General features: G+C 35.9%; 1 protein-coding gene across 1 annotated transcript in view; it reads right to left on the bottom strand.

The window, feature by feature from the left end:
- LRRFIP2 (leucine rich repeat (in FLII) interacting protein 2) overlaps positions 1–15,029 on the bottom strand; it is a 141,483-nt gene that overhangs the window by 49,014 nt on the left and 77,440 nt on the right. The window contains exons 7-14 of the mRNA XM_012644063.1: positions 10,451–10,492; positions 8,872–8,937; positions 7,197–7,271; positions 5,516–5,566; positions 5,390–5,434; positions 4,340–4,387; positions 3,813–3,869; positions 1,091–1,159 (exon numbers count right to left, since the gene is read on the bottom strand). Coding sequence (XP_012499517.1) covers positions 1,091–1,159; positions 3,813–3,869; positions 4,340–4,387; positions 5,390–5,434; positions 5,516–5,566; positions 7,197–7,271; positions 8,872–8,937; positions 10,451–10,492 — 453 coding nt within the window. The remainder of the gene's footprint in view (positions 1–1,090; positions 1,160–3,812; positions 3,870–4,339; positions 4,388–5,389; positions 5,435–5,515; positions 5,567–7,196; positions 7,272–8,871; positions 8,938–10,450; positions 10,493–15,029) is intronic.

Consider the following 15,029-nt stretch of genomic DNA (forward strand, 5'->3'; position numbering starts at 1 on the left):
CAGGCTGGTTTTGAACTCCTGAGCTCAAACAATCCGCCCGCCTCGGCCTCCCAGAGAGCTAGGATTACAGGCGTGAGCCACCGCGCCCAGCCACAAGCCACTATTTTAAAGTCATTATTATTTTTTAAAGTCCCTGCCGCCCTTTCCATTCCACTGCTTTCCAAGATGCTTTCAGGTATTGTGGCTTATTCTTTCTTCTTCGGCTGAGAGCAAGAGCATTAATTAGTTTGCTAAAGGACCACAACTATTCTAATTAGATAAATGAATTTTTGGCAACAAATCTCACAAACATTTGGAGTTCCCCTTTCTCTACAAAAACTCAGATTTACAATCTTTCACGTAACATGACACATTAAATGGCCTTCTATTTTTCTTAAAGGAATTATAGCCTCTTAGGGCTCCTTATTCTAGCTCTAAACTGACATGTCATCCAAAACAATGTAATTTCCATATCAATTTCTTAAATATAACAAAAATGTCAACAGCTGTAAAACTGTAAAATTTCAAGTTTCATAAAAGAATAACCTGAAATTATATCATTTGTATCCCAGCATAGCTATTTTCTGCATCTACAATTATTATCTAGTTGAACATCTAAGACTAGAATTTTTAAATTTTGACATCAGCAACTCTTAAAAAGTTCACAGGTCTTAACAGATGCATAAACATTGGCTAAACTTAAACACAACAGTAAAGAAAGCCATTTATGCCAACATGGTTTGTAATCTATAGTTATTCATTTTACACAAAATGGAAGCATTAATTTTGCTTGAGAAACTTGCTTTTGGTGAACTGTACACACGAATGCATGTATATAAAACAGCTACAAAGAATAAAAAGTGAAAACTTTTCAAATAATGACCTAACGTAAGAGATGTGAACAGGCAAGTTATTAATGAAAGCTTGTACAGCCCACAGAGTATGTATTCGCAAGAGTATGTTTATAGGGTAGATTATTATTACAAACTAAATTTGAGGAAAATGCTCATTCTGTCAAATGCAAATTTCATTTTCCAATAGATTTCAGGTGATCACACATTGCTGTCATTTTAAAACTCATTGTATTTGTTTGCATGCAAACCATGCTCACCACACTCTCCCTTCGCTCACGACTGGCACGATCAGAAGACACAATGCTCTCGTTGTCATCATTGGTAAACTATAGATGTTAAGTGTAGATAATGAAGAAGAAGTGATTTCACTACAGGTCTTACTTGGGTGTAAGCACATTAGGGAAGGCTTTGGGAAGCATACAGATACTCTATGTAAGCAGCGTAACTGGCAAAATCTATTGTGTATTATTAAACAGAAAAGCTGTTACAAGGCATAATGAACTGTCGTTAAAAAGCAAAAGATATTTCCAAAAAGCACAAAGAATAAAGTAGAACCTTATCTTTTATTTAAGTTAAATTAAAGAAGGAGGGATGAGTAAACCAGCTAAAACCATTTAGGGACTTCATGATTTTTAAAACTCCAGGCTCTTTGGGATCCTAACAGGGATCAATAAATATAGTTACTGTTTTAGTTTGGGAGAGAAAAATAAAAGAACATTTTAAAGTGGAAATAATATAAGTCAAAGACAGAATTTCCTACCAACAAGGACACTGAAGTGATGATTCTTATTTTCCTTTATTCATTCCTAAGCAACTAGTGGAGATGTTTTGAACATGGGTAGTCTTCTTTCTGCTTCATCAGCCAAAGCCTAATCTTTGGTATGTGTAGTTTATTTCCATTCTGACATCACTAAGAAACCATTCTGGCATCACTAAGATAATAACTGTGAACCCAACTTGCAAATAAAATAGAATTTAGCTAGCCTACAAGGGGGTGAGATTCTACACTTAATTGAAAATAAGAACCAGAGAGCTCACTGGTACAGGTAATGTGAAAGATAGTTTGTATTAGCCAGACATGGTGGTGGGCACCTGTACTCCCTCCCAGCTACTGGGGAGGCTGAGCAGGGGAGAGGGGATCACTTGAGCCCAGAAATTCAAATCTAGCCTGGGCAACATAGCAAGACTCCGTCTCTTAAGAAAAAAAAAAGAAAATATATTATCAAATTTTGTTTGCAAGGGCCCACCAGACTTAGGACATTAAAAATGCTACCATGCCCAAGAACTGCCAAGTGGAACTTTATTACAGGGTGGGTTAAAAGTAAACGTGTTTCTTATGTGAAAAAATGCCTCCATCTCCTTAAACATCCCTGTGCAATTTTTTGTTAAATATAGGAGTGGTATTTTTGAGAAGTGCCACCTGGAAATGGCAGAACAGAGCCAATATGTACATAAAAGAAAGGCCATTGGCTCACGCCTGTAATCCTAGCACTCTGGGAGGCCGAGGCGGGCAGAATGTTTGAGCTCAGGAGTTCGGGACCAGCCTGAGCAAGAGCGACCCCGTCTCTACCAAAAATAGAAAGAAATTATCTGGACAACTAAAAAAATATACATAGAAAAAATTAGCCGGGCATAGTGGCGCATGCCTGCAGTCCCAGCTACTCGGGAGGCTGAGGTAGGAGGATCGCTTGAGCCCAGGAGTTTGAGGTTGCTGTGAGCTAGGCTGACGCCAGGCACTGTAGCCAGGGCAACAGAGCCAGACTCTGTCTCAAAAAAAAAAAAAAGAAAGGCCATATAGCTCACTTATTCTACTCCACAAAGTAATCTTTGATGACCATCAAAAAACTGCTTTAATGATTTCTCCAGTTTTGACACCATCAAGGATAATAAGGTAATTCCTAAAGTCATCATTTGCCCTTGGGAATGTAAATTAGTACAGTCTTTTTGATGTGCAACATAGTAATATACATCATAATTGAAATGCATATGCTCTTTGACCCCATCATTTCATGATTTGCAATTTACCATGCAGATCTACTTATAAGCACACAAAAATATGCTTGGTTAGGAGTGTTCTGTAGTAGCAAAAATCTGACAACCTAAACGTCCATCAATAGGAGAATGGTTTTAAAAATATATACTTACATACTAATGGAATAATATATTGCCATTTAAAATAATGTGCTCATATGAAACTATCTCCAAGAGGCATTAAGTGGAAAAAGTAAGGGACACAGCTTACTTATTAAAGAAAATGTTTTATTGTTGAAAAAAAAGAATGACATAAATCTCTGTGTACTGATACAGAAACCTACTTTAAGCAAAGAAAACATATTGAGGAGCAGTATGTATATGAACCCATTTGTATTCAAAATAGAGAGCACTGCTATGTAAGAACAGAGGTTACATTTGGAGAATGGAAATGGGCAAGGAGAGGCCTGGGGAATGTTACTTTGGATTTCCTTTAACTAATATTGTTTTTATAAACTGAAAAAAAAATTGAATATTGCAGAAAGATTAGGTAATCATAATTGTCCCATAATTGTCTTCTCTATAAAAATTTTTTAAGTTGGCATATTTATTTTCTTCTCCTTCTACTCCACTGACAAAAGTGCCGGAAAGCAAGTGAAATGGTACAATGCAGGAAGATGCAAAGGGGAAACACAGGGTAGCCAACCCACACATTGAATTATCACCATTGAAAAGATAAGAAGTTTCACACAAATGACAAATATAAAAACTTAAAAATTTCTTGCAACACTCACTTCAGGCTTATTTAAGGAATTATGTACTAGGTCACATTCCTACAGAAATCATCAATTAGGACAAATTAGTGCTTGAGTTTGTGTACTAAGGAAACTACATAATCCATGCACAACAGAGTGAAACACACCACATCTTCAATATTCTAACATATGAGTATAGATTAATGAAACAACCAAAACTTTCTTTAAAGCATGCAGAGACCAGACAGCTCACCACGGGACTGCTTCGGGATGAACTTGTTCTTGATGAGTAGTAACTGTATTCAGATGGCTATAAAGTTTCCAAAAAGAAAGGTTTTACAACAATGATCATCTCCTTTTTCTGCTGAGAATACATTACTGATCCTAGATCTAACTTTCCCCTGATTCCCAGGGTGAAGGTAACTGTTACTCCCTGGTCAAGAACTCTACCTCACTCCTACCCTCAAGATCCACCAACCCTTGGCAGGAGGGAGAGAAGAGGAAGGGGATGCTCTGAGAAGCTCTGCTTAGAACTTCTTCAAGAGGAACTAATGAAAAAAGAAAAGAGGTTTTTCTATGCATTCCCCTCATACTTTAAGCCATGATTCCTAGCAGGCACTTTCTCACAGTTTGGGTGAGAGTCACAACTGGCTAACTGAAGGAATGGATCACAGCTTGTAGAACAATCATATGTCAGATTAAATGACTTTTTCTTTGTAAGTAAACTGTTCCCACCTACACCTTCCCCCTCCTTCACCACCTCCCCCTGTGCAGACTTACAGTTCGAGAACCATAAGGGTTATATGATCCACCACTGTACAATGATGCCTAAAGAACAAAGGAAATACCATTTATCTATTTAGCATCAAAATTCTTTTGAAAATGTCTAAACTTTTTTGCAGTACTCAGTCCCAAAACCGTTTTGAAGAATGGTATAAGTGTACAGCCTCCCAAAGTGAAATCTCCGAAGGTGATAATATCAGTCTTATTATAACTTCAATCTCACACTTCACTTAAAAAAAAAAAAAATTCCACTGGCAGAGCACAGTGGCTCATGCCTGTAATCCTAGCAGTCTGAGAGGCCAAGGCCGGAGGATTGCTTGAGCCCAGGAGCTTGAAGCTACAGTGAACTATGATGACACCACTGCACTCTACCCAGGGCAACAGAACAAAATTCTGTCTCCAAAAAAAACGAAAATTGCACTGGTTATACTTTTTTTCTTTCACCATGATGTTACGAAACTAGGTGAACTAACATTTATGAATTTATTCCCTCAAAAGAGGAAATAGGACAGAAAAGGAAACTGAGGTACAGAGAGCACTTTGCCCACAATAAAATTAAGTTATAAAATCTCAGGATCCTAGGCCACTAGAACAGGCCACAACACAACAAACAACAGCTTAAAAACAAACAACTCACAACTCACACATTACACAGAACTATTGCTTTTGCTTTTCTAGTTAGCTTGCTTTACTAGACCCCAGCATTAACGAGGCCAAGATCATAGCTGTCCCAAAGAAAAATACAACATCTCCTGCATGAGCAGCCATATCACAAAAGTATGTGAGAGTGGTGGGACCCATGAAAATCTATTTTCTCTCTAAAAAACTGATTCTAAATAAGAACTATCAATAGCCAGTAGTATCCACCTCTATGAAGGGAATATGCTTATTTTTAACAAGTTTTATATTTTAAGCACAGGGCAGCACATTCTGCAGTAAAGCCATGTAACCTTGACTCTTTTGGAGGAAAGCTGTCAAGCCATAGAGTTAGTGCCATGACAGTGGTCTCCACCAGCAATGCACACACTGGAAGAGGAAAATACAAACCAGACTGGCACTTCTCAGCAGACCAGAACTTGCAGTAGGGGAGGCCTATGAAAAAAGCACACCATTAAACCCAAAGAAAAGCAACTGGTAGCTCAGAAGGCAACACATTCCTCAGAAAGTACTAACCCTGTTACTCTTAGATGTCGCCAGGGGATCACTGTACAGGGAAGAAGACTGCTAACAGACAAAAAATAAAACAAAATAAATAAGAGAAACAAACACAAAGAATTGGTTTCACCAACGTGAAAGCAGAAGACTTAAGTTTATGATTTCATACTCCATAATTCATTAGCAATTCCTGAATGTTAAGGTGGTTAAGAAACAAAAGAAGTAAGGAAAACTTAAGTCATTAGAAATGTTTTTGAATACCAACTGTAAGGGATAAGAAAAATAACTGGGAATAGTTTTCTATAAATGTGTTCATGTGTTCTATAAATGTGTTCATTGGTCTTTAAACATTATTATTAGGATATGGAATGGCAAGCTAAGAAGACACTGAGGAAAAGAGGGCCATGGCACAGGGCGTGTCGCTAAAGGTGGCCACAACAGTCACCAGTAGCTCCTGTGATGTTTTCAGTGATTTCTTGACAGACTTCCAATGGGCTTAGACTGATTATTGGGGGAACCAGATAAATAAGCTCCAAGTTGTCAACACAAACACTCTTTTCCAAATAGACTAGAAAACTTTGTATTTTAAAATAAGCCATGGACAAAGTGCCTTAGTTTAATCAGATAAATTGTACCAGACACAATGAATCCATGCACTAAGAAGGCACAGCATTTTTTTTAAAGGAATTAAATCTTCCTTTCCTGATGTCATCTGAGGACATAATTTTCAGGTCTTTTCCACCAAACCCAACCAGATATTAAAAAGAAGAGTATTTAAGTTTTGTGTGCAGGTTTTGTGAAATGAAATTATTTTAAATGTACTCTGTGCCATACATTTAAAGTGTTTTAAATGTATGATGTGTCAGATGCCTTGAAAAAACAAGATATGCTAACATTAAACAAATAATTACATTTTTCTTGTTCCCTGTGTAGTATAGATTTTCACATGGAAGCTTTTTAAAAGTGTACCCACCATGAAGTATACAGAAATCTACAACTTATTTTGAAATGCATCAGAAAATAAGATGAATTGATGGATGAGGGAGGGACAAATAGATAATCATGTGATAAAGGAAATATAATAAATTACAAAATTTAAATGGTAGGTATATGTGTTTGCTATATAATTCTTTGAACTTTTTTGTATGTTTAAAAATTCTCATTAAAAAAATTGACAGCCAGGCACAATGATTCATGCCCATAATCCCAGCACTTTGGGAGGCGGAGGTGGGCGGATCACTTAAGGCCAGGAGTTCAAGACCAGCCTGGGCAACACAGTGAGACCTCTGTCTTTACAAAAAATTTTTTAAATTAGCCAGGTGTGGTGGCGCATGCCTATAGTCCCAGCTACTCAGAGGCTGAGGTGGGAGGACCACTTGAGCCCAGGAGTTCAAGGATGCAGTTAACAAAGGTCACACCACTGCACTCCAGCCTGGGCGACAGAGCGAGACCCTGTCTCTAAAAACAAACAAACAAAAAATTGAAAAAAAAAAAAAATGGTTCTCATTCACAAACTTGGTGATTTATTAGTTTTTGCTGTTTAAAGACACTCACACAGACTGTATGAATTAAGTTACCAAAAACTAATATATATACATAACCATTTACGGATTAGTTATAACTAGTCAAAATGCAAAATAGAGGATTAGAAATGTGTTAAAGGTGAGTAACACATGAAGCCAAAAAACTTCAGACAAACCCGAGTGTAGTAGGCAGAGGTGGGTTTGCTATGTCTAAGACTGCTATAGTTTCTCTGGTCAAAGTAGAGGCCACTCTGCAAAAGCAAAATCAAACACATTTTTCTTAGGTTAAATGTTATTAACCTAACAACACACAAAGGCAAAATCTGAACAAATACAAAATCTGACATTGCCAAATCCCTTCTCCAAAAAAAAAAAAGCCTTTAAATCATTAGAGCATATTAAGTAAAAATCAAAGTAACAATTATTTCAAGTCCCTCAAAAAAGACTGGTATTAAAATTTAATTGTTTTCAAACCAAGTTATTACTAATTTTTTTACTGTAAAAACAAGACAATAAACCCTCAGACAAAATGGAATGAAAATTATTGATTTACTCTTATGTCATGCTTAAAAATGTCCTTGAAAACGCCAGGACAGGACAACTGAATAACTACCATTTTTATAATCCATTTGGCAAAGCCACAGAAATAATTAAAAGAGTTACTATATTTGGTTCCAAACTTTTCATAGTCTTAGTATTTGTCAAAATAAATGGATCAAATTAAATTATCAAAAAGAGAAAGAGAATGTAATAGATATGGTTTGGTCTAAACTATCTATGGCATGTTCATTTTTAACACGCTGCATAAAACAAACAATTTTATACACTGTGGTTCTCTGGGGCAGAGAAAATCATCTATAAAATTCCCTTTCCAACTTCTCTAATCATCTTTTTTACTCAAGGTTAAGCAAATTTAGGCAATCTCTGAACTTAAAGTCTCCTTCTCCACTGTTGACACGGCAGTCGGAGACACCCCTACGCCCACCCCAGCCCTACCACTCATGGCCCTCTCTCCTGCACCACTTCCCATTCATACCCTCAACTAGCACCATGGCTCATCTCTCCCCAGAGATCCCAAAACCCCACCATCCAGGGCCTCTTGTTAATGTCCTCTCCATTATATTCTCTCTTCTTCCTCCCTTCTACCATCCAAAGGCTCCCAACCCTCACCTGACCCCTCTCATGGGAACCCTGAACTGGCTGGCAGCACGGGACTGCACTTCCTTTGCCAGTACTGTTGCAACCGAACAGGAAAGAGGTGTTCCTAGCGCACCATGTGGGCATTCTGTAGACATTTTCCCCCCACCGAAATGTCACTTAGCAAGGTGGCTGGAATAAAGAGCGTATTAATTTTGTAGTTTAATTACATTATAGGTTAAAGAGATTTCTGTAAGCTAGCAATGAGAACTCTGCCATTACATATTTATTGTTTCTATCAGAAAATGCATTTCGAGTTCCTAAGAAACAAACTTTCAGAATGAAACCTATTTGTGAGTTTGGTACTGCCTAAAATACCATAACTAGATCAGTTCAAATTTCTAAAATAAGGATGAGAATTTCACTAAACCTATTCTTGAGGTATATTCCAAAGGACAGTTCACAAATGAAAATACTTGTTAATGAGCTTCTTGTGATACCTTACTAACTTTAGCCCCTGGGATTAGTATATTTTAACTTGATATTAAATCTTGTAAATGACAACAAAATTATTTTTAATAAAGTTCTGATAAATCATGTTTCAACAAATTATCAAGTTTCAATAATGGCTTAGAAGCACACCAAAGCAGTCATAATTCTTATGTTCCCTAAAAGTAATCAATGAATTATGATATGAGACACAACAGAACTAACCAGCAGGTCTTTACGAGAACCAGAAGACCTCTTCTTCATTCCACAAGAGTGACTGTAAGAATGATTCTGGAAGTAAATATTTTAAGTTAACTTTAATGATCATAAGTGAAATTATGAAAATAATTTAATAAAATTCACCTTAAAATTATACAAAGGTTTGTATAAGATACAGAATAGTTTACATGCAATCTATTTGCCACTTGTTAGTAAATGATTTGCTGCATTTGACAAGCTAAGATATATGGCCTCTCTATACATTTGCATTCCCCCCTCACCAACCCCCTAGACTGTGCCCAGCATCCAGCTCAGTGTCTGGCTAGCTAAAAAAAAAAACTGAATGAGACTTAGAGCCAAGCAGGATATCTTAGGGACCTTCATCCCATATCTCCTTTGAGTCCCTCTCTCTTCTTTATAAAGGTATAGGTGACAAGAGAGTTCACACCTCCTTCTATAGTCGTCCTTACCTAAAGCCCAAAAAGCAACACTTTGAATCAACCAAAACGGGACTGAGAGAACAAAGAACATGACATTGCATTGCCCCAGACAGTACTTTTAACTCAAGTTAGTGGACCCAGAGCATGTGCTGCTCAGGAGGAAAAGAGCCAAGATGGTATGGATTGCCCAGCATAGCAGCAACTTTACTAAATGGTCACTTTCTACAAGGGTCCTCTGAAGACAGGATTGTCTCAGTATCTAACTTCTCCGAGGAGTACAAAGCCAAGTGTATGGATTGGCGGGGGGGTGGGGCCACAATGACAGCAATACTATTAAATAGGTCAATAGGTAGACAAGAAACCCAGTCAAGTATGTGCTGCTTGCCTGAAATGAGGGGTTACAGCTAGAAATACCCTACCTATCAATAGCCAAAGGCAACAGACTGTCTACTCTAGACAAACCATTTCACATATGCATAGCTAGATCCCAAATCAATGATTATAAACTCATTTTTTTCTTGAATATACATCTTTCCTTTTATATATTACTCTCAACATTTTAAGAGATATCTATATAGTCTAGAAACTCAAGAAACCTACTAACATAATATTAACCCAAGAAAAACAAGCTATAAGTTAACTTTCTTGGTTAATATGGCATACCATATTAAAACAAATCAAATCAAACCAAAATGCTTGACCATAACTGTTGTCTTATATGTCATCTATCACTACTGGATGTTTTCTGTTTAGCAACTTCACACCTGATAGCTTATGACACATCACATGAAACACAGTTGGGCCTATGCTACTGTAGTTCAGTTGTCTGTCAGAATTAGGTCTTTCAGAGCAATGAGTATGTGTTAGGTGGGTGGCTCATCCTTTTAAGAAAAAATGTTACTACCAATCTTGGTCTTCAATAGGGAAGAAAATGTTTTTATCCAATACTGAAATTCCTTTAGGAAAAAATTACTATTCAAATGATAACTTATGTCACAATTGTAAAACAATAGTTTTTGCTTTGTTAGTTAAACATTTTTCCTAAAAGATCATAAAAAAGCCATGAAAGTCATAATCTATGATTAGCATAACAGGTGTTTATAAAGTATAACTCCACATTAAACACACAGTCATGCACTACATACTAATGATGAAAGTCTTGATGATCTATCCTTGAGCACATCATACTGGATTTCCAGAAAACATGAAAGTTGATTTATTTCCAAATTCAGAAATGTAAGGAGAGAAAGAAGTAACATTTACAGTTATTAAAAAACCAGCACTATTTTAAAAGCAAAAAATTATTAAACATGAAAGCTAATACATTTGAATTAAAGACTATTAGTCCCTCTACTCATTCATAGTATAAATTATTGCTAACCGGTATGTGTATATAAACTGTATTTTTATTTTTAAATAATAAGATTCATAATCAGTAATGGTGATATGATTCAATCTCGGTACACTTTAGCACAAAACACCCTAAGGGAGCCTTTAAACACAAGAATTTAAGCATTCTTAGGTCAAAGATGCTTTACTTTTTATTGTGGTAACTGCTGCCATCATTTCCCATCCTGTGAAAAATGACAAAAGCAAGGAATGGACAAGCAATAAGGCAGGAGCACATAACTGACACAATCAAGCTTACAAAAAAGAACAGCAGCATCAAAACAGGAAGAGTTCCCTTGGATCTGCTTGTGGACAAACACCTGAAAAACTCCCTTCCCCAAGAAAATGCTGAACAAAATGAGAGATTTAGTCAGAGCAAAGTATGGAATGCAAAATATATATACAAGTGTGACATTAAATATAACTCAAAGAAAAATATACTAAATACATGGTAAGACCAGAAAACTCAATTTCATTACAGAATCCTTTAAAAATTAATATGTGTAACACCATATTTCAATCCAAGAAAATATTAATAAATTAAACAGTATTCATAACTATGTAGATTTTTAGTTTCTTAACATTGTTTCTTAAGCATTCTAGCTTACATTTTTAAAGCTATTTTACCCTGAAAGTGAATATGTAGAACAAATAAAAGCAATGAACAAGTTCCTCATGTAGTTAAATACTGTGTTCAGCAAAAATATCTTTCTTTTATAACTCTTCCATTCATTTAGGATTTCAGGGAATGCTACTCAAAAGCTTGATTTAAAATAATATTTTCCTAAGTAACATTTGCAAGTCATTAGTGGTTCATGAAATCAATTTGGCAGGTTCAAACAGCTTTTTCTAATGAAACAAAAGAAAAAATATTAGAAGAAATTAAGTATGAAATGTATGATTTCGAATCAATTGTGTTACGCACAATAACAGTAAATATTATTTTGTGAAACTTTTGTTTCAATAATGTTTCAATAATGTTTTACACACTTATACATGTATGTGTATACATGGATCTGCATGTGTATATTGATTCATGGCATAAAATGTATTTCTTGTTGTACAGATAACAATTTTTAAAAACTTAAAATATATTAGAAGATCAAATTATATAATCTAGTTCTAATAAGGCAAATAATAGCCCATCCCTTCATGCCTAATGAGATGGTCATTTACAAAAGATACTGCAGAAATCTCAAAAAATATATATTTCATAGGTATAAGGCTAAGTGGTACAATTTTACCACTGGCATAAATTCACTAAAAATGTTATTGTAGTAGATACCAAAAGGTATTGGATCAAAATATCTGCATTTGCATGCTTTTCTTATATTAAGTATAAAATGTCAGATTTCCTTAAGTACTAAGTTTGACAGCTGATATCTCTGACATTTCACTTTGATACTTCTTATTTTTATTGTGAAGGTACATCCTCAGTCTTTCGAGCACATATTTTGGCTTGTGATTATCTTTCAAATTTTTTTAGAGCAATTTCTGTGAAATCATGGATAAGTCAAAAATTCCTGTTATTTTTCAAATATGAGTTCCATCATGGAACCAATATAGTGTAGACAGCTCAAAATATCAACGAAGTGTTTGGGAAGGATATGGCTAATGAATGCATAGTACATTGATAATTTGAAAAGATCTGTTCTGGTGATTTTCATCTTGAAAATGAGCCATGTGGGCGACCTGAGACCAAGATGGATAATGAAGAGCTGACAGCTGTAGTGGAAGCGGATCCATCTCAACCTACGTGTCAATTAGCAAGGTTTGACATTACTATTCCAACACTATGGGACCATTTGAAACAAATGGACAAGGTAAAGAAGCTGGATGGATGGGTTCTGCATGAGTTAAATGAGCATCAGAAGAGAAATCTTCTCGAAGCTTGCCTTTCTTTTCTGTCACAACATAAAGGCAAACCATTTCTATGCCGTATTGTTATGTGTGATGAAAAATGGATTCTTCTGACGATCGAAAGCATTCAGCACAATGGTTGGATAAAGATGAAGTGCCAAAACACAGTCCAAAACTGAATATTTATCCAAAAAACCTAATGGTATCTGTTTGGTGGTCCAGCACTGGTATTACCCACTACAGCTTCATGAAACCTGATCAATCGATTACAGCAGATGTCTACTGCAACCAGTTGGAAGAAATGATGACAATGCTTGCGATTAAGTAGCTGAGATTGGTCAACAGAGACAGGCCAATCCTCATGCAAGACAACGCTCAACCACATGTCACGCAAACAATGCTTCTCAAACTATAGTAGCTGGACGTGGAAACTCTGTCAGCCACTGTATTCACCAGACCTTGCACCAACTGACTACCACTTCTTCCTGGCTTTGGACCACTTGTTGCAAGGAAAAATATTCGATTTTCAACAAGCTGTGGAAAATGCCTTTGGCGATTTCATTGCCACTCACTTTCCAGGCTTCTTCACTGCTGGCATAAGCAAGCTACCGTTAAGATGGCAAAACTGTGTCGATCGTTTAGGCGCATACTTTGATTAACTGTAATGCTTTTTGTTTGAGATATAATAAACTATACTTTTGATTTGAAATCATACATTTCATACTTAATAACCTAGTATTATCCTGATGCTAACAGAAAAAGCAAACAATAGTGTTATTATTGCATATGTAACAAAATCTTGTTACAAAATCTTCTGAAATGCATAACAGTATGCATTTGGTAAATAATGTGTAATGGTAAAGTGTCACTCTCTGATAAGTGACATCCCCCTAAAAATAAAGTTCTTTCTCTATAAAAATTTCATTTACTTCTTTTCACAATTAACAGATATCTGTTTTGTTAAAAAAAAAAAGGAAAGGAAAAAAAAAAAAAACAGCGTAGTGGCCACGCCTGTAATCTCAGCACTTTGGGAAGCCAAGGCAGGAGGATCACTTGAAGCCAGGAGTTTGAAGTTGCAGTGAAGTATGATAACACTATCATACTCTCTCTAGCACAGGCAACAGAATGAGACCCTGTTTCAAAAAAAAAAAAAAAAAAACAACCCAGGACCAAAATACATATTATTCAAGTCACACACTCTGGTACATAAACTATTCCATCCTCCTAACCAGATAAGGTCACTGAAGAAGAGTAGTCATGTCATCTCATTCTCTCTGTAGCACCAATGGCATTACATAGGCAAAGGATTTAAAAAGCTAAATTGAAATAATCTGCTTCAGTTTCCTTTTCCAAAATATAATGCAGATTCAGCTGGTTTAAAAGATTGTTGTATCTACCTGGTAGGGCAATCCATAATTTGGACAAACCAATTACTATTAGAACAACTGGGGAACAAAAAGAACCCTGCTAATAAGGGAAAGTTGGTATTTATGTTGTTTCTAAAAAAGGATTCATCAAAGGAGGAAAAATTGAAAATATTAAGGGCTCAGTTTACATTTCCAAATGTATTACAGTATTTATTTTAATTTTTTCAACTATCAGACAAACATACCTGAAAGTTTTCATTTGGAAACAAAATAGAAAGAAAGTATATACAGCAAAAAGGTGGTAGACACAAAGTTCAGCAAGTGTCAATTTCTGTTAGCAGGCACCTACTACTCAAACCCCCAGGACACTGAAAGTCAACAGTGAATGTGTAACACTAACACAACACATTTTTCTGCCCTACACATCACGGTGTCTTTCCTTTTGGGTGTACTGGCTCTGTGCCAAAGTATCCCAATTATAACTTTCTATGGGTTCTTCAATGGAATTAAACTGTAATAGTAAATGAAAAAACAAACTGCAATCAAATTTTTAGAACTAAATCCATTAAAATCATACCAAGGCCGCTGACATATAAATAGGAACTGAATGCATATAACAGTAAAAATCTCCACTGACGAGAAATGGCTGTGTATCTATCCCCTACTGCTCTGATTCGAGATCACTTCATTTTCTAATTTTGGATGTCTACCTTATTGTCTCCTTATGTTTCAATACATAAAGCAATGACCAAACATTTTGTAAGATTTTTTTAAGGCAGGCACTGATGTTCTACACTATTAATGATTTAATCATTACACAGAACTAATAGATAGACTGTTTCAATCTAAGCTCACAGCTTTAATTTAATCCTCCCTCCCCCAGCCCTACCATTCAGTCTTGAACTAACTACCTTTACTCTTTTTATTTTTATACAGAATGTCTATAGCATTGACACCAATGTTTCCAGCCCAAATAGCTTCTGGCAAACCACCTTTCAAAAAGGTAGCTGGAAAGTTAACTGGGCAAGAGGAAAGATCACAGTCCTAAGAATGCAGCATAAGACTATAAATACATGCACCTTGCATCCAGGTACTGCTAATATGCATA

The sequence above is a fragment of the Propithecus coquereli genome, unplaced genomic scaffold (assembly GCF_000956105.1).
Source record: "Propithecus coquereli isolate 6110/MARCELLA unplaced genomic scaffold, Pcoq_1.0 Scaffold1, whole genome shotgun sequence".
Classification (NCBI taxonomy): domain Eukaryota; kingdom Metazoa; phylum Chordata; class Mammalia; order Primates; family Indriidae; genus Propithecus; species Propithecus coquereli.